Source organism: Apis mellifera, linkage group LG6 (assembly GCF_003254395.2).
Source record: "Apis mellifera strain DH4 linkage group LG6, Amel_HAv3.1, whole genome shotgun sequence".
In the NCBI taxonomy this organism is placed as follows: domain Eukaryota; kingdom Metazoa; phylum Arthropoda; class Insecta; order Hymenoptera; family Apidae; genus Apis; species Apis mellifera.
Window position 1 is genome coordinate 15098721 of NC_037643.1, and position 21509 is coordinate 15120229.

The window sequence follows — 21509 nt, forward strand, 5'->3', positions numbered from 1 at the left end:
ATTATTATATAATTTTATATGAAATTTTATTTGATTAAAACTTTGTTTTAAAGAAATATTCAAACGTGTATTAACTTCGTCAAATTCCGAACTGATTCCGCGGCGCGACAATGTGTTACTGAAATAGCGTTGCCTAACAATTGAATGCTGGGCGTTAGAAAAGGAGACTCGTAAGGCTTGATAGAAAGAAGAAACGAGATGGTAATATTCAAAATCGAATGTTTTGCTTGTGCGTTTTATAGGAATAGGAAAACCTAGGTCAATAATCTTTCTCCTTGTTAAGATAGCGTTGTTCTGGATTCAGTTCGTTCGTGTAACGTATATTAGAAATAAAAGTGTGAAAATAAAATTAGTGAATTTTTAGTAATTTAAACATACATAAAAAAAAAACAATTGCGATATATATGCATTTTTTATAGATATTAACACATAATATCGATTTATATTATTAATATTATTGATATTCAGATCGATTATTATTTCTCTCGCAGAAAATTAAAAAATATAAGTGAGATAAAGATAAATATTTAATTGTCAGTAATTTGATTCGATAATTTAACAATCTGAAATTCAAATTGATTCAAGTATTTCGAACTTTTCGAAACATTTAATCTTTCTAATTCGAAATCTTATAAAAGTTTGTGTTTTGATTCGCTTCTATAAATTTCGATAAACAGGTTGAATGAAAAATATTGTATAATCATCATATATAACTGTTAAATAACAAATAGCATAGATTTTAATTTGCATAATTAAAATATATTATCTTACATTGAAATTTACATTTGAAATAATCAATCGTATTTATTTTCATGGAGGGGCTTCGCTGCATTGCGATACGGCACTGCCGCGCGCCCAGCTGAGCGTTCTCGCTCTTTCGCCGTCTCGCTCTATCTTATATACAAACTTAAAACGCTTATAACTCGTTAATTTAAGGCTTATCGGACTTTGTGTATACGAACTTTTTTTCGTCGTTTCGATGCCTAGAATCCACTCTTCACTCTTCAAACGTGTCCCACATGTTTATTTAACACTTTGTATATATATATATATATATATATATACGCGTGTCTCATAAAATGTTTATTTGTTTTAATAAATAATTTCAACGATACTATTTCTTGATATGAATTCCTGCGTAAATACACTCTGGATTAATGCGTCATTATTACACTTTGATTGATCGATAATTTAAATCTGTATAAACCGGAGAGAACAATTATTTTTAATTGTCGCGCATTAGCGTGTTATCTTTTAACATTGCTTTAAAAAAAAAAATTTCTTTTTCTTTTTTTTTCCACGTTATTCTTAAACAATGGACGGACGAAAGATTCGATGAATCTTCTTCGCCCGTCATTCGAAGCATAAAAAAATCTGCGCAGATATTCGCCCGGGCGAATACGATCACTACTAAAAATATTTAAGGAATATTCAAAAGGATGGATCATTCGATATAACGTTGGATATAAATTCATCTTTTCGATTATTTTTCTCTGTCCATTTTCTCAAATAACAATGATCGTTTATCGTCTTGTCTTGCATCGTTTCGAAGAAGAATAACATTTTTTTTTTTTTTTTAATTTCGTATCGACGTTCCATGATAATTTTATAATATCGAAACATGTTATAATAATCTTCGCGCCAAGATATTCTTCTCCCCCCCCTTTTTTCTATTTTATTTTATTCAAATGACGAGCGATAGGAGTGGAATTGAAGAAATATCGTTTTTATATCGATTAACACATTAGAAGACAATAAAATTCATATACATCTGAAAGGAAGATAATTAAGATCGATGTTGTTTCCAAGTTTTTTTCGTCACATACATTACATATATTATTATTCGTCTATTACTGTCATTTTCTTTCTTTTTTTTTTTTTAATCACCCAATTCTTTGTCTCTCTCTTCTCGATAATTGGAAAAAAAAAAATATATATTTCTCAATAAATATCGATCGATGATCAGATTACGTGCGTATTTATTTTCATTAAATTGTGCATTACGAGAATAATATATATTATATTAAATATAGCGAGCGAGACGAAACGAGCGAATAATAGGTCATGGAAATTTATTGTTCGCATGCGATATGGTGAAACGGAACCGAGTAACGGATAAAAGTAGGATGCGTGCCGGCAACGTAACGATTATTACAATGAGCACGTGTTTCGAGCCGAGTTCGCGAAGAAGAAGAAGAAGAAGGAGAGGAAGAAGATAAGAAGAAAGAGAAGAAGAAGGAGAAGAAGAGGACTCGGACTCGGACTCGGACTTTATCGATCGGTCGTGCTAAAATGCTTTTTTACCTCGCCTCGTGTGTTTTTCTTTTAAATATCGACGCGAGAAGACGCGTTTATTCGCGTGTAAAAGAATCCACGAATAAAGTAGTGTAAAGTACGTCTCAATATTTTCACGTTATAAGCGACATATTGTTTCGTTCAATTATTATAGATGCATACGTTATTTATGCGTTTGCCGTTCGATTATTCACGTACTTGGTCATGATTCGAAATTAACAGTTAATCGCACGCACCTTTTAGGTCGATGGCGTCACTAGTAAGATCATCGTTACCATGATTATATTCATTTCATTGGCTTTTATATATATATATATATATATATATATATATATGTATACATAATATAATTTTTAAATTTTTCACGATGCAATATTTAGAATTAGATAAAAATGGCGATAAAATTTATATCATTCTTTCGTCTACGTTATCTTTGATTTTACTACCCACTTAAATAACTTTATTGAATTATAAAATGTAATTGCGAGAAATGCTCGATAACGAGTGAGATGCATTAAACATAAAATGCACTATAATCCTTGCGATTCGGAACTCTCTCGAACGTGAGACGAATAATTGTCTAATTGGAGTGACGGCGCACGTTCTTCGAATACTCGAGAAACATGCGCAACGTTTATACGTGGACACGCATCGAGGCTCCCCCTATCTTCTTCGCGCTGTGTGTCATCTACACTCGAACTCGATTGCGTTCGACCGAGCATCGAACGGTTAGTCGATCGTTCAGTCACTCGGTTAAACGGTCATCGGTTCGTATATTCGCGCGGATATTATCGAGTATTAGTTTCGAACTAGTGCTGTACCTCCTTTCAAAATCGTGTCAAAGTTAATTTCAAAGAATCCTGTATACAATACTTTCTTTTCCATCTCTTTCCGAGTCTCTTCGCATTGTTTTACTAAAGGCGCTCGCGTCGTGTCAATGACACGCGTTGTTTTCGTACCGAGAACGCCACGCTGTATTCACACCGATTCGCTTTCATCTTGATCATTTTTTTCGCGATTGTATTTCTTTATCTTAACCGATCTTGTATTCAAATTTTTCCCCTCGAAAGAACCTTGTTCCCCCAAGTAACGTGATACTATTGTTCCCAATAAACTTAATCTTAATCTGTAATTACAGTGAAACCTAACCTAACTTTTCGATTCGCGTTCCGATACGAGATTAAATACGTTGAATACGAAATCGCGATTCGTCGTATGGCAAGATTTTTTTTAGTGTTTTTGAAACTATTCGTGATATTTAAATTTCTTTCTAATAATAAATATTAAATATATATATAAAATAAAGTTGAGAAATATATATCTTTTTTGCAAAAGATATCTAAAAATACCAAGTTTATTTAAACGCATTATCGTATTTACTGTCGATAACATTTCGTTTAATTGTCGATTATCGATATTTCTTCGAGGCAGGAAATTTTCATTGGCTCAACTTTTATCAGAATTGTCGTGAGTAGTGGAACCTTGACGAATACGGAAATAGTGGTTTTCGAGTTTTTATTGCGTCGTTGTATTTGCATAACATTTTTAATATGAGCATAAATAAGCCATAGGGAAAGTGTGTTTCACTTAATTTCAATTTCTCATTATCACGTTATATTTAACAAAATTAAATTTTTTTTTTTTTTATTTTTCTTATAGAAAGAAAGAATATAGGTAATGATTAAATAAAATAAACCGTATATAATAATCTTATCGAGTAAAAAAAAAAAAAAATAAACGTAAAAATAAACGTAATTTTAACGTTCGTAAAGAGGGGTATATATCGCACGTATTCTCGATGACGTAATCAATCGCGGCGCGAAGGCCGATGCAGCAGGAGCTAATAAAGAGTCAAGGATAATAATTTACTTACTTATGCATTGATTGAATGAATGTTCCTCGAAGAAGAATCGTAACATTAACAACGCTTTCTTCCTCGAAATTCATTTCCCTCGATATAGGATCGAGGAATTTTAATTATCGACAAATTTCCATTCATTCCCATAAACTTATCATTCCCATAACTCGTGTCCGTAATCCGTCTAAAAATTAAAAATTCGTTTCGTTATCCTTTTTTTTCGACAGATTGAAAGAAACCGCGAAAAGAAAGAGAGAGAGAGAAAAAAAATGAAGAGAAACGAAAAACATCCCAACGAGCGATAAATTCGATTTCCGTTCGATGTTTGCGTTTACGGAAACGTAATAATAATTTTCATTGATAACGCGTAAATGTTACATAAGTAACGTAACGAGCTTGCGTAATCCGCCGGTGGAAGAGAAAAAGAGCAAATGCTCGTCGAATAGAACGAGCGTTATATCGGATAGAAGAGAAGGATCAAGAAAGTTTGGACGGTACAGTTGAACGCGCCGGACCACCACGTATGAGCGCGCTAGCGTCGCGCGTCCGAGCCGAGTGAAGTGAGGCGGGTGTCGAGAAGGAAGCGACGTGAAGTTGGCTGCAATTATCGATGTACGACTCGGAACTGTTCAAGACTGTGTGGACGAGGATAGGGCAGATGTGCAGCTACATTACCTGTGCCAAGTCTTATCTTACGGGTCAGTTCGACGACAATGAATCATATTGTTGCCCCGTAAATTCGATCATTGTTATTATTATTATTATATTCTGTACGGTGAACGTTGGATAAGTGTCTAGAAAAAAAAAAAATCTGAGAGAATATTAAAATTTATGGTGTAACGGTATTGAAATTTAAAAGTACGTACATTAACGGTATATCTCCATTAGCCGTCATTGATTTATTGAACACTTGTGTATACTTATCCAAACTTTACTGTAAATTCACAAATACTTAATCTATGGAGAAAAGCGATTACTATATATTTTTAAAAAAATAGTTTACAATTATTTAATATAGAAAAAGAATTCGTTTTTGAATTTTTCTCCATTTAATGCCTTCCTCCATAGTTAGACGATAACATTTTTTCCCCCTTATCTTTGATAATTGCTTTTAAATAATATCGGCTTTTAACGATACGAACTCGAGTAAATTGTTTAAACCTCGTTAAACTATCGGTATAATTATGTATATATATACACATGGTTATGTATATATATATATATGTGCGGCTGAAATAAAATTCACAACGAAATAATACGGTGGAAACGAAACGTTGCTCGCTAGAAGACGGATGTACTTTCACTTTCCACTATTGAATTCACTATCCACCGCGTGCTAATCTATTCAAACGTATATAATAATGTTGTCGCATTTTGCGCGCTTTGCATCTTGTCACGCGAATCTTGTCACGTGAACGATTTATTGAAAATTTTTAAGCTACGAGCGTCAGTGCTCGGTTTCTATTTTCTCTTCTTTTTTTTTTTAAATTGTCACTCGTTCGATCTTAATATAGCTCTTTCGTATAATTTGTTGCCATGAATTAAATTCATATAATATTACATACGATATTATTACATGGTGATATATATACATCGAAATAACGATTACGAGCTAGTATATCAATTTTATTGTAACTCCAAAACGGGTTACGCGGATTGAAAAACGTTGGCTCGCGTTAGAAGGGGGGAGGGGGGGGGGAATCGAATTCTCGAACACAGGAATGAGGAGGAATGAAATTCGGGGCAAGGTCGGGTCGCGTACGAAATTCTTGCAACGATGGTGAAACAAAATTTTATATACGGAATTTTATATTTCGGAAATTATAGAAGAAAGTGGATATATGGACAAAAATATTTTAATATATATTCGAAGTATTGTGAGAGGAAATCGAGAAGGCAATAAAATTCCGAAAGCTTTCGGAGCTATTGTTATTGAGCTGTTTGAAACAAAAAGAGAGAGAGAGAGAGAGAGAAAAAAGGATACTAACTAAGTTTCGTTTCATTTTACATTAATTTTATTCATAATCAAAAGTGAAATCCCGTTTCGAAATCTATTATTTGCCGGTAATCCTCGGCAAAAGTTTCGCTTTCACTATTCTTTCTGATAATTTCTGTAAGCTCCTTCGAATCGAGAAAATACCTTCCAATTAAAAATGAACGATTGCGAGGGACTGACCGAGTCGAATGTTTACAACCACTCGGTTCACGGTTCTTCGGTTCGCTCTTGTTTCGCTGATGTAATGTACGACCAATCGTACGATTGATTATTATTGAAAGCGAATTAATTAATTAATAACTAATTAACTAATAACCCGAAAACTGTACAACGTCTCTTTCTTTTCTTTTCTTTTCTTCTTTTCATTTCATTTTCCTCTTCCAACTTTTCACTTTCGATTCGATATTGAAAAAATAGCAATAATAATGATAACGATAACTTCTATCGAAATATTAACCGCCTGGTTAGGCACAGAAATGTCCCTAGTTTATTCCTATATATATTTTATTACCAGATATGGGTACGAAAAATCGTGACCCGTTTTTCGTTCGTTCGCGCCACTCTTTCGTATATACGCGTTTCGGTATAGCGATCGGATAGATAGATAGAAGAACGCGGAAATTATTAGCCGGGAACAAATTGAAAACGAATATCAAGATATTTTGAAGGGAAGGAAATTGGTCAAGTGTTCGTCGTCGACTTTGTTCAAATTCGCGTCAACTGTACACACACGCACGTACAAAGACCAGGTATATACATCTGTACATTTCAATGAATTGTTTACGTCCGTCGCAAGCCTACGGTACCGGAAATCCTTAACAAAGGAACAAAATCAAACGACAATGGTCTCTCTCGCTCTCGCTCTCTCTCTCTCTCGGTCTCGCTCGCTCTCGCTCGCTCGCTCCCCCCACTCCTCCCTCGTTCTTCTTCTCACGAACGAACGTCTCGCGAGTATGAGTGCATATAAATGCGTAAATATATAGGTAAACCGGTAAGCGCGCGCGCGCGCGCACGAGTATTGCCCTTTGTCTTCTGCATAGGTCCGGCATCTCTCAACCTCTCGAATCTAGGCTGTTACCGTGGCAACACAGATAGCGAAGAGAAGAAAAGAATTTTATGATGCGAGAAGTGCTTTGCATTGATAAGCGGAAACGAAGTCCAAAGTTTCCTTTTTTTTAAATTCTTTTCAAATTTTCTTTTCTCTCTCTCTCTTTCTTTTAAGTTAAGCGACGATCCTCTTTTGTAATTAATATAATAAATTAATAACGTGGGATTAACGAGCCCCCCCGTTTGATCTAAGAAAAATTTTACAAGTCGATTATTACACGAATTATTATCAATGTATTTCTTTTTCTCATCAATGAACGAAATGTCAATTTCGAATATTTGTTTAAAGGTTTTTATAGGATAAAATATAGGACGAGAAGCTCTCTCCCCTCGTTCTGTTACCACGGATCAGATGTATTTGAAAAATCAATAATGTTTCTTTCACTTTTTATTCACTTTTTCCTACCTTCTCTCTCTCTCTCTCTCTCTCTCTCTCTCTCTCTCTCTCTCTCTCTCTCTTTCTCTCTCTCTCTCTCTCTCGTATAAAACGTTTATTGCAAAATTGATCAAATTATCATCGTGCGTGACTTTTTTCTTTTTCTTTCGTTTGTTTCAGGTTAGTATCGTTTCGTGTAAACTCTCCGGGGAAGGGGGGGGAAAAATGGACGGTAAATCACAGAGTTTAGAAAATCTACCGATATCGCTCTCCGATTACACGGTAAGAGAAATCGTTGAAGGAATGCGCAACCGCTGCGTTATATTGTCTTCATAATATTCCCGAATGAATTCATCGACGAAAGTTGAAAAAAAAAAAAAAGAAAAGAAACGATAATTAAGCATTTTTCTGACGGATTCAATTTCGAATCTTCGATACGATCTTATTACAAAAATTTTTATGAAGTTGGAATAGATATGAAATTGTAGATAAATTTTATTTTTTATTTTCTACGAATTAATAAAAAAAAAAAAATTGATAATTCACGTTGGAAAAGAAAACTAGATATTCGAATCAGTATGGAAATAACTCGATATTAGTAACGTTAATTACGACATTAATAACGATTTAGATCGTTTCTTATTAAGATTAATTGATACGCGAGGTTATAATAATTTCCTACTTTTTTTTTTTTTTTACACAACCTGTTTTTTTTAGACACGCAGAATTTGCAGAATCGATCGCAGAAAATGATTCATGCTCGACCTCGACGGTCCAAGTCTCGACACGTGTTAATACACGTTAATTTTTTCTTTTTCTTTTTTTCGAAAATTCGATTCTTGTCGAAAAAAATCCGAATCGAACGTGACGATCTTTCCAACTTCCTCTCCTTTCCCTTCTTTATTTAATAATCTCGAAATGAAAATTCATTATTCGATTTATAAATCGATTTAAAGGGATCAACAAACACACGTTTCTCGATATTTCGTAATAGCCGATAATTGGTCGAGATACGCCTCACGGTCGTGAAAAATTGTTAATATATTGTAGCAAGGTGGGAAACACGTGATCGGGCTTGCTGCGCGAATTATAACAAGTACAAAGCGGTGGAACAAGTGCGCGAACGAGATGGGAGGGGTGGGGGTAACGGAGGACAAACGGTGGTGGACGAATAGCCAAGCAAAGTCGAGCACAACCGAGCGAGCAGCTGACGCGGCGAAATCAATATTCCCACGTGAAGAGGTGAACGATGTAGATATATAGGAGAGAGAGAGAGAGAGGGGCAACGTGAGCGCCGCACCGCGTCGAACCGCGCCGTCTTCTTTCCTACCACATTTTTCTTCGTCTCGCGTTATTCGTTTATTTTCTTATCTCTCTCGGTTCCCGGTAATTCACTCGCCTTCGATACGATCTCTCGCTGCTACAAATTAACAAACTAACTCTTGGCCAGAGCGTGTTAATGCGTTGCTTTGGAAAGATTTGAAGCGTAATATACATTGCAACCGTTTGCAATCGTTCATTAAACGGTTTTTCGAAAAATTTTTCGCAAAGAAAGGATTCGAACACGGATTCTACAGATATAGATATATGTAGGAAAAAAGAAATCGTTTCTCCAGATGATTATCTTTTATAGATATTTTAGAAATTAATTTCGAACAGGTTTATATAGCTTTTCAAAATTGATAGAAAAAAAAAATGAAAAGAATATTTAATTATTGGAGTATATCGTAGATCGGTAAAAAAAACCGATTGGCGCGTTCTTGCAGAAAATGTCACGTGACCGAAAACCTCGAGATTAATTCGTCTGGAGCAGGGGGTGATAAACACGTTAGAAGCACGATGGAGGCATATCGGCATCCGTTAACCATGAGATTGAGTCGAAGAGATTGAGGGGATTATATATATATATACATGTATATAGGGGCAGAAATAAAGAATGAGCATATGAGCGGGGGTTGGAGAGGGGGGAAAAACGAAACGGCAGAAGCGCAGGCGGGCGGCCGCAATCAGGTGACAAACCCTACGTCGCGGCATCGTCGCCGTTGCCCGCGTGGTCGTAGTGTGGTCTCGGTAGTCGCGCGCACTTTCGGTCTTCTCCTACTCCTGTCCCCCTATCCCCCTCCGCCCCCCTCCCTCCCCTCCGCCTGTCGATCTCGACCTGTGCGCCAGTGTTTCTGGACGAGCTTCCTCTCGGTCTGTATAGGATCTCGCCGCGCAGCAAACATAGAGAGAGGAGATGAGAGAAAGAGATCGCCGGGAGTCGCCGGCTGGCACTCGTGTGACGCGTCTCGTTGCGTTTGTTTCGCACGGTTCGAACCGTTGCACTCTCTCTCTCTTCTCTGTCGCGTTACACGGGAGAACGACGAGAAAATCGCGCGCGCCACGATTGCAAGTGGATAGCCGTTATTCGTTGGTTGGTTCGTAGTTTCATCGATCTTTCGAGGATCGTATAGAATAGAATAAGAGAGTGGCGTGCAGTTTTTTTCGACCGCGTCTTTCGACCGTCTGCCTGTGTGCTCTACAGTGTTGACCAAACCCGCTAAAATTGGCTACTATTTCCACCGCACGATGTCCCTAGTTGACCGACACCATATTCGAACGATGCGCAGTCGCGCAAAATCGCTTCGAAAACGATAACGAGAAAGAGGTATATATGCTTACTTTGTTTCAACTTGTTTCGTAGCTGTCACGTTCGTACAGTTTTCTTCGCGTCGCGACACGCGTTGAACGTTTTTCCTTTACGTAACGTACGTAAGAAACCACTTTTCCTACGGTAAGTCGTAGAGAATCGTATCGAGAGAATCTGCCGACTGACATTCTTTAGAAAACGTGCCAAGAACTTTCGATGGACAACTTCGTCTCGCGAAGTGTGACGCTCCTCAAGAGGAAAAAACTTTCCGCGAAATTGAATAAAAGTATTGCGTAATTATCGGAAAGAGGCAAGCGAAATATTTCAACCGATATTTCCAGATACTTCGAGAAACCGTGTACTTAGCCTTGTTATCGCTATTATTAAATTCCACGATCGCCGTTTAATACGCTGTATGCGCGAACTTTTATCTCGTTTATTTTTATCCCTTTCTCTTACTTTTCGAGCGGTTTGTACGGTAACCACCACTCTCGAACGTGCGGTACTCGAATTAATGTTTGCAAAACGACGATTTATTTTACGTGTAAGTACAAAGTGGACGCTTTTATTGCGACTAACACCGTGCATATCCAAAATAGCGACGTGTCCTCGTAAAACGTGTTCATTCCTTTATGAAATTATAAACAAACATTCGCCGAGACTGGAAACTGAGATAGTCGTTTTTCCAAACCTAGTTTTTGTTCCCTTTTTGCTTCGGTTCGTTATAACTCGCGGCCGCAGGAAAGATCGATCGCACGTTTTCCATGTGCGAGGCAGCGTGGCCGGTGTGAAACGATGGTGCGTTCGGCAAAGAGAACGGTAAAGCAACCGTTAGTAGGTGAAAGAGCACGGGACCGGGGCACGATACGAAACACGATGAGCAACGAACTCTCGAGCGAGCGAACGGGAGCGAATGACTCAGACGACTTGGGTATCCGGCGTGACATAGATCTACCTATGTAAATGCTCCGCGACTATATTATTGTTCTACTCTTTCCACCACTCATTACGAGTAATAATTTATCCTCTACGATGCATGAAAATAATAAATAACGTTAAACACAATTTTTTTTTCAGAATTAATATAATAAATTTTTAATAATTGGAGAATTAGAAATTTGAAAAGAAATTTGTTTGTGAGATATATATATGTAAGATTCTTCAAAGAATTCTTTTTAAAATATCGATCATGAGCGGCGCATTATTTCGATCGGAGAGGACAACGACTGTCTAAAAATTGTAATTTCATAGCTCGGTAGGAAGGAAAAATTCTTTCCCCGGGGTGTACGCCTTTACCGGCGACGTACGAACGTTTTGACCTGAATAAAGTGACCGGATCCCGATCGATCGCGCGAAGTATTTACGTGGCAGATACAATGATCGTGCACACACGTTTATTGATTTTTCACGCAAGTTAAAAATTAGAAAATAAATTATGCATCGTGAATGCGTGCATCAACCTAATTATTATATTTTCGAGAAATCGAGAATAATCTTTTCCAATTAAATATATTTATTTATTATCGATAATGATAATTGATTCGAAAGGAAAGAATCGAGCAAAAGTGGATCGAATTTTTTTTTCTCTTTCCGCCATTAATGTGTAACAAAAATAAATAAACGACGCTTCTAATAGATCAAAAAAAAAAAAAAAAAGAAAAAAAAAATTCGAAAAACGGGGCACGGAAAGGGCCCCTTCTCAGAAAATCGTATGCCCGTCCGGCTTTGTAGGTGAATGTACCGTTTGTTTAATTCCGCTATACCACGCGATGGATTCTCCTTTAGCGTTACTCGGAGAAAATCAATACACGGACCATAAAAAATTAATCACCGCGATTATTTGCGAACACGCGCCATCCGAGTGTTAATTGACGGGAATTTATCGTTTCTCTATATTTTTTCCCAATTATTCATTCAATTTTGTTCGGTAATTTTAAGAATAATTGTTAACGGTTAGAAAGTTTTATTTATTTTTTTTTGTTAAAATATATCAAGATTTATCGTACGTGTATATATATATATATATTATATCGCGTATGCGACACGCACGCGATAAGAGACAAGCGTGCGTTTCACGAACTAAGTGTAAGTTTCGTAAAGAAGTACTTTCGTATCGATTCGAAGAGGTAAGCCGTCGTACTTGACCGTGAGACATCATGGCCGAATGAAAAGTATGTAATGAAAACGTGTACCTTTCTTGAACACTCTTAAAATTCTCTTATAAAATTGTATTCGATTCGTTGTTACGATTTAAAAAGGAAGAATTTTCTAAAACGAGGATACGAAGAGATATCGAATCAAAATTCGTGTATGTATTTGTTAATTCATCCGAATAAATTGGTTTTGTCACTCGTCGAAGAAGCCATTCTTGAATTTCGTGATGGCGAGATATCGATCGATGGCAGCACTCACCGGCGTGTATCCTCGAGATAAATTTAGATGCTGGTTTTTAGATCCGTGGCAACTTTGGCATTGGTTGCGAAAATTTCTCAGTCTTTCGAAGTAATAGCATTCATTCGGATTATAAACGCGCATGCAGTAAAGAAAAGAACTTAACCTAACCTAACAAACATTACGTACACATATATATTATATATATATATGTACAAATACATATTTGGAATATGTAAATTGCAAAGATCGATAAGGGTATTTCAAAAGAGAATGAAACAAAGAAGAAGAAAGGAAAGGTTCTTTTCTGGAAAGAAGTTGAAAAGTCTGGATGAAAACCGAGTATTTTACGCGTCATCGTAATCGTATAAATTCGCGCACGTCGACGATTCGACATAGTTTTTAGTATATAATATCCATTTTGAAGACAGGAATGATCCATCGGGAATTGCAAATATTTCGAAGAATGTCTACGCGGAATTCTTATGGCGGTCATTACCCGTTCATTCACCATCGCGAAAACGTGACGCGTTTGAAAATGTGTCGTCGGTTGAAACTATCGTAATCGTCGATCACGTAGGAATTGGTTTTCCCGCAATTACTTAGTAACGTATGTGTCTCTCTCTCTCTCTCCGCGCCATACAGAAAGCCTTCATTACACGGTCGCCGAATGTAAATAATTTCTAAAAGCGCTCATGCCGATAAGCGTATTACCATCTACGCCTACGCATAGGGTGACTCATGCTCTCGATAGTCGGTACGCTCATATAACGCACGATACGTATAAGTACATATGTGCATACGTGTAATCTCCACCCTTAGCTGGTTATATACTTCTGTCCATAAGTATACGTGAACGGCTTTCTTTATTAAGACGTTTATCTGAAAGAAAGAAACGTGAAATCGATAATGAATTCCGCTAAATTTTATACATATTTTATTTTTTTATCGCGTTCGAGAATATATATTTTAATAACCGCGAGCAATTTATTTACTTACTTATCGATTATTGTTTGACACTTTGACACTACGTATAAAACTTATCGTTTGAATTATTAATTTAAATCTTGTATACGTTTCGTTATCGAATGGTAAAAAGTTAAATTTCTCACTGTTCCTTCCATTGCATCTGTGCTGCCCTCTTTGGTAAAAATATCCTAGTATTCTTTCACTTTCTAAGATACGTTGAAATTTGAAGTTCCACATGTCTTCTTGGATTTTTTTGGATAAAATTAAAAAGTACCAAGTATTTTTGTAAAAGTTTAGAAACAGTGTAATTTATTTGTCCTGTAACGGATGACGCAAACAGAAGCGATAAACGAACGGTTTTTACAGATGTAACGAATAGGACATAACCTAAAAGAAGAGCAAGAGTTCAAACGAATGCAAATTTTTGGTTAGAAAACGTTTCTTTGAAGAATAGATGGAACGATATGATCGCATAAGCGTTGCCGCTGACGTGTTCAGTGCATTTTTGTTGTTTAGTTCCCCGTGTGCTGAGTATACGTTTTTTTCGTGACGTGATTTTTTTCGTGCGTATAATATCAAAGATTTCGATCGTAAAACTTTGATACGTATATTTGAAAACTTCGATAAACATTGTTTCGCTTATCTATTATCGTGTTTTAAATACGTACAATATACAAATATTCGTTATATTTACTACAACGTCTGACGAAACGTGATCGTTTAAATGTCGATAAATCATTGATATTTAAAATAAGAGAAGGAAAAGTTGGACAAGTGAAAGGAAAGTTAACCAATGATAGGAGAATAAGGAAAAAGTGAAGAAAATAACGCGAAATAAAAAGATTTTTTTTCCGATTTATCCGGATATATATATTTGATTCGAATGTGTATTTACGATAGTTTCCTACTTGTTGGTTCGTATCGGAGGTCACCGTAGCACGATGCAATCGACGTTTTCACTTTCACACGATTTCTAACCGAAGTTCAACGACGTTCTTCCTATCGCAAGCTTGTATTCATGCTCTTATTTCATTACGATTATTATTATCATTTGTTATCTCGAATATTTTCTTTTTCGATTTCTGGTAAAACAATAAAATTTGTGTTCATATATCAAAATAACTTCTCTATCTATATACATACGTACATACGTATATTTTCACGAATACATATAATAGCTATAAAAAAATATTTACATATAAGTTATTTTTCTTCAAGAATAGCTCCGACTTTTGAACGCGAGTATATTTATTCATGACATGCTATATAGCTCTTTAGCGTTAAAGACTACGAAAGTTTGCTTTAGCTTCCAAAGAAATTAGCATATAACACGAAGGTTTTCGAAATGTCAGCATTTCAGTTGCAAGTATCGCCATGCAGGAAGGATATATTGCACAATTTGACGGATTTTTATCCATTTGTTTCCAATCGACTAGTTTCAATTCGACGGACAATATCTATCTCTTCTCTGTGGTTTCTAGAAAAAGTGTAAGCTCGGTCGTCCATTTTTAAGGAAAAAGTAAAACAGAAATGGAGGAGGAGGAGGAGGAGGCTTGTGCGACGGACTCGGCGTGAATTTTTTGTTACCGGACAAGGTCGAAAGAAGAGAGGAGGGCAGGCCTAACAACGAAAATAATAACGGTATGCGTCATTGCACGGATAAACCATTGTGTGTTCCATCGTTGAAAGGTTCACCGCGTGCGCGATACGAACATGTTTTACGTAATCAGTGTCGAAGAGAAACCGTACGATCAAACAGTAGGAAGAGCACCGTTGTCTCGTATCTCTCATCTCTGTGACAATATTTTATTTTAATTATTTCACTATACTTGATACAACATATACACATATACATAAATTGTTTTGATTTCGAAATGAATCACTCGTCTTATCTTTCTTTCTGGATTTACACGTTCGAAGCGATGGAACAATAGGACGACTTACCGACCGCGCTCGAAACGTCGATAATATTGTCTGGTTAGCGACACGTAACTGTAAATTTAGATTAATTCGAATGGTGGCGCAATGTTGCGAAGCGGGAAGCGTAACGAGCTCGCGAAGAAACATAGTTGTTCGCGTGTCTTACGTTACCCTTTATTTGCACACTGAACAGAGCAGAGGAGACGCGCGAAGTACGGCTTCCAGAATAGTTTAATACGGCCTTGTATTCCGTAATGTAATCAGCGCGTGACGTCATTGTACCTACCTCCCTAGCTCAACGAGGATCGGATCGCGAAATATACCTTATAGGACGAGCGTAGCGGACGCACACGCGAATTCGGCGAATACGTGCCCGTTTCCATCCATCGAAATAACACACCGTGATTAATTTATCTTCGATCTTTTTTCCCCCTCCTCTCTTCTTGCTCGTGTCCGTGTTTGTGTCGAGAAATATTATGGTTGTCACATTCACGGGGACGTCGCGGGAGAAACGTTGACGTTTCGCTCCCGAATCCTTGCTGTAAGTAATCCTCCGCTTGAATCAGAATAAAACGGAACGTTTCAGATATATTCTTCTCGCGTTGCGATTCCTGAAGGAAAATACGTCCATGCATCTCTGTAAATAGATACACGCAGTTTGACCGAATTGCACACCGATATTCACCGTTTATTTTAATAAAAGCTCTAGTCGATCGCGGTCGCTCGTATTCGCTGCAACGTTTAAGGCGAACATTAACCGCCAAGCTTCCATAGTTAACGTATTCGCGTCTTCTTCTTTGTTAAGGAAATTCAACTTTATCTTTCTCTTCGTATGTACGTACGTCTCCTCGATTCGAGGATATAGCGGATAATTGTTATTCGATATTAAGATATTTTGTTTAAAATTTTTTTTTTTAATTAAATACTCTTCTATATATAAAACAAGTTAAAGTAGAGAAGGAGGATTGAGACGATTCGTTCTTTTATGAATATCTTTCGTTACTTCGATCCTTCGTTTTTTTAATTGCATCGAGATATTCGAATGTGCGGAAGGATTTGTGTCATTGTCATAGTACGAGACCTCGCTTCTGGAGATCGTAGTGCGACACTCGGTGACCTCGTTTTGCGTGTATTACAGGGGTGTTGGAGATGGCGGCCACAGAGAGCACGATCCGTTTCAGCGGGCACACATTGGACAAGGCTACAAAGGCCAAGGTGAGTCTTCCTTCTCTTCCTCCCTCTCTCTCTCTCTCTCTCTCTCTCTCTCTCTCTCTCTCTCGTCTTCTCTCCTTATTTTTCCTCTATATCTATCTAATCAATTTCAAATCGTTTCGAATTAAAATTTGAACAACAAACATATTATATTATAATAATAATAATAATAATAATTTTCGTCTTTTTAGAAAAAAAAAATACTTTTTTAATCCATTTCCTAATATATACGAGTACGAGAATCTGTTTTCTCTGGCCTCAAGATTTATAATGTTTTTGAGTTTAGGTAACCTTGGAGAATTACTACAGCAATTTGATAGCTCAGCATATCGAGCGAAAGCAGAGGCTTGCGAAATTGGAGGAATCGTTGAAAGACGAAGGGCTGTCGGAGCAACAGAAGCAGGAGAAACGGTTGCAACATGCCCAGAAGGAGACGGAATTTCTTCGCTTGAAACGGTCCCGGCTCGGCGTCGAAGACTTCGAACCTCTCAAAGTTATCGGCAGAGGTGCTTTCGGGGAGGTAAATTTTTCACCGCACGGATGAAATGAATAACGTATTATAAAGCGATATCGTTTCGTTCGGTTCGAGATTATTAATTGTCCGTCGATTAACTCTCTCTCTCTCTGTTGCGTGTCGAAAATAAAGGTAAGACTCGTGCAAAAGAAGGACACCGGGCACGTGTACGCGATGAAAATTTTACGGAAAGCGGACATGTTGGAGAAGGAGCAGGTGGCGCACGTCAGAGCGGAAAGAGACGTGTTGGTGGAGGCTGATCACCAGTGGGTCGTAAAAATGTATTATAGCTTTCAAGATCCTATAAATCTGTATCTAATCATGGAGTTTCTTCCAGGCGGTAAGCCCCTAATTTCTTCTTTCCATACGAATATTATATTCTCTCTTCCCTCTATCTATCCTTTTCTTTTCCCCTATCTCTAGTGTTTTTTACATTCTTGCTTCTCTAGTGTTTTTCTAAACTCTCTCGATATCGGAATTGAATCATCGTTGAAAGTATATTTTATATATAACAAAAGTATATATAAGATATATTTTTTTTTATTTATATATATATATATATATTTTTCTCCTATCTTATAAACCTAGTGTTTTTATATATATAAAATATACTTTTTTTATTTATATATATATATATTTTTCCCCTATCTTATAAACCTAGTGTTTTTTAAATTCTTACTTCTCTAATGTCTTTATATATATAAAATATATTTTTTTTTTATTTATATATAAAATATAAAGCTAGTGTTTTTTAAATTCTCTAGTGTTTTTATATATATAAAATATACTTTTTTTTATTTACATATATATTTTTCCCCTATCTTATAAACCTAGTGTTTTTTAAATTCTTACTTCTCTAGTGTCTTTATATATATAAAATATATTTTTTTTTTATTTATATATAAAATATAAAGCTAGTGTTTTTTAAATTCTCTAGTGTTTTTATATATATGAAATATACTTTTTTGTATTTATATATATATATTTTTCCCTATCTTATAAAGCTAGTGTTTTTTAAATTCTTATTTTTTTAGTGTTTTTATATATATAAAATATACTTTTTTTATTTATATATATATATATTATTTTCCCTATCTACTAGTGTTTTTTAAATTCTCTAGTGTTTATATATATATAAAATATATTTCTTTTTATTTATATATATATATTTTCCCCTATCTTATAAACTTAGTGTTTTTTAAATTCTTACTTCTCTAGTGTCTTTACATATGTAAAATATACTTTTTTTATTTATATATATATTTTTTCTCTTCTTCTATTTTATAAATCTAGTGTTTTTTAAATTCTCTAGTGTTTATATATATATAAAATATACTTTTTCTTATTTATATATATATATATATATATATATATATATATATATATATTTATATTTTCCCCTATCTTATAAAGCTAGTATTTTTTAAATTCTTACTTCTCTAATGTTTTTATACATATAAAATATACTTTTTTTTATTTATATATATATATATATATATATATATATTTTCTTTATCTTATAAAGCTAATGTTTTTTAAATTCTTATTTCTTAATGTTTTTTTAAACTCTCTCGATATCAGAATTGAATCATCGTTGAAAGTATATTTTATATACATATATATACACTTATGTATAAAATATACTACGTTCGATCCTAGATTATACGCAACTTGATTTCATTACACGTTAAATTAATTACACGTTAAATATTTATTATATTCTCGCATGTTTTATTAAATATACCTTTTTTTTTCTTTTTTTTTTATTATTATGCACGCTCTTATTCGATAAAATCGTGATACGATAATTTATCATTAGGTGACATGATGACACTGCTAATGAAGAAAGACACGCTTTCCGAGGAGTGCACACAATTTTATATTTCTGAGACTGCGTTGGCAATCGATTCTATTCATAAATTAGGATTTATTCATAGGTAAGATAACAAATCTGTGTATATAGAATCATATTATAGAAATATCGTTTTTTAACGATCCTTTTCCCTTTTTTTCAGAGATATCAAACCGGATAATCTGTTATTGGATGCGCGAGGTCATATAAAGCTTTCTGATTTTGGATTATGCACGGGTTTGAAAAAGTCTCACAGAACCGATTTCTACAGAGATCTTAGTCAAGCGAAACCTTCGGATTTCAGTAAGTTCAGTAATCAAGTTTTTTTTTTTTTACTTCTTTAGTTTTCATTCCTTCTTTCTTTATTTCTTCAACGATCAACGCGTTGACTGTCGTTGACTTGTTTCTAAATCTCGTTCAGGCCACTATTTCTCAACAGAAATATGGATAATAGTGATTGTATTGATGATAGTTTCTTACACAATTAAAATGATAGTTTCTATGCAATATTATTCTGTAATAATTCTATATTTTCTAAATTCTATACAAATATTAGAAAAGGGATCAAAAAAGGTATGTTGAAAACTTGATATTCAACTTCTTCCAGGGATTTCAGTTTGATAATTTACAAAATTACAACAAAAAGAATTAGAGAAGATTTTAGAGAATTTAGAGAATTGTTGGCTGCAAAATTATTAGGATTATCTGAAAATATAAAACCTTGTGAAAATCTTAATATTGCCTTTTGGAAAAATAATTCTGTGCATGCAAATTATCTTATTCAGATAAAAAACGACAAACGATCAAACAAAGGAATTTAAAAAAGACATCAAATTTTTGTTCAAATTCTCTGGATTGACTTCAGCTTTGTATAGAATATTTTAAAATTTTAAAATAATTTTTTCAATAAATTGTCTTTTTATTATTTTTATAAATAATTTTTTAATAAATTATTCAATTATAAAAAACAATATATAATTTCATGGAATATTTTTCCAAATTCTTTTTATTTTTATAAATAATTTTTTTAATTTAATTATAAATTTAATTATAAATATAATAATATTATAATATATAATATAATAATATAATAATATTTAAATATTTAAATAATTTATAAAAATAATAAATAATATAGTAAATAATTTAATAATTTTAATACATTCTATGGAATATTTTTCCAAATCCCTTTTATTTTTATAAATAATTATTTTTTTAATAAATTATTGAATTATAAAAAAAATAAAAAATAATTTAATAGTTTTAATACATTCTATGGAATATTTTTCCAAATTCTTCTTATTTTTATAAATAATTTTTTTAATAAATTATTTAATTATAAAAATAATATAATTATATTAAAATATTATATATTATAATATATAATATAATGATATAAAAATAATATAATTAAATATATAATTATATAGTATATTTTTTTTAGTATATAATTAAATATATAATTATAAATAATTTTAATATATCCTATGGAATATTTTTCCAAATGCCTTTTATTTTTATAAATAATTTTTTAAATAAATTATTTATAAATTTAATTATAAATATAATAATATTATAATATATAATATAATAATAAAATAATATAATAATTAATTATAAAAATAATAAATAATATATAATAAATAATTTAATAGTTTTAATATATCCTATGGAATACTTTACCCAAATGTCTTTTATTTTTATAATAATTTATTTTTTATAAATTATTTAATTATAAAAATAATATATAATTTAATAAAGTTTTAATATATTCCTATGTAATACTTTTCCAAATGCCAACAAAGATTCTCCACAAGTTACTCAAACAAGCGCCACCCACCGTATATAGGTGATCACGTGTTAAAAGGAGGGAAATTCGAATAAAATATTTTGCTTACAGTGACGTCATGTGGGAGCGGAAGCGGCGGAGCGATGGATAGTAAAAGAAGAGCGGAGAGTTGGAAAAGGAACAGGAGAGCGTTAGCTTACAGCACGGTGGGGACACCCGATTACATAGCTCCGGAAGTATTTTTGCAAACTGGTTATGGACCTGCTTGCGATTGCTGGTCTCTTGGAGTTATCATGTACGAGATGCTCATAGGTATGTTACTTCTCTACTGATCCACCGGAAGAATTTATTATTATTATTATTTAGCTGACGTGATTACCATTCGTTTCAGGATATCCTCCATTCTGCAGCGAAAATCCCCAAGAAACTTACAGGAAAGTTATGAACTGGAGAGAGACTTTAGTTTTCCCACCAGAAGTTCCTATTAGCGAGGAAGCTAAGGATACCATAATCAGATTTTGTTGCGAAGCTGACAGAAGATTAGGTTAATATATACACAGTGTATATTAACATAATAATATAAACATAGTATTATGTGTAT

General features: G+C 34.1%; 1 protein-coding gene across 9 annotated transcripts in view; it reads left to right on the forward strand.

Annotated features, from left to right (window-relative positions):
- LOC724929 (serine/threonine-protein kinase tricorner) overlaps positions 1-21509 on the forward strand; it is a 44339-nt gene that overhangs the window by 17939 nt on the left and 4891 nt on the right. For 7 of the 9 annotated variants that reach the window (XM_026441128.1, XM_006570556.3, XM_006570557.3 and 4 more), the window contains 7 exons: positions 16680-16756; positions 17040-17273; positions 17400-17607; positions 19087-19204; positions 19283-19422; positions 21020-21220; positions 21300-21452. In XM_026441128.1, the coding sequence (XP_026296913.1) occupies positions 16680-16756; positions 17040-17273; positions 17400-17607; positions 19087-19204; positions 19283-19422; positions 21020-21220; positions 21300-21452 (1131 nt within the window). Of the gene's footprint in view, positions 1-3034; positions 3158-4380; positions 4852-14020; positions 14049-16679; positions 16757-17039; positions 17274-17399; positions 17608-19086; positions 19205-19282; positions 19423-21019; positions 21221-21299; positions 21453-21509 lie in introns of those variants that run through there. The other 2 variants (XM_006570559.3, XM_016912556.2) reach the window with 2 other exon arrangements.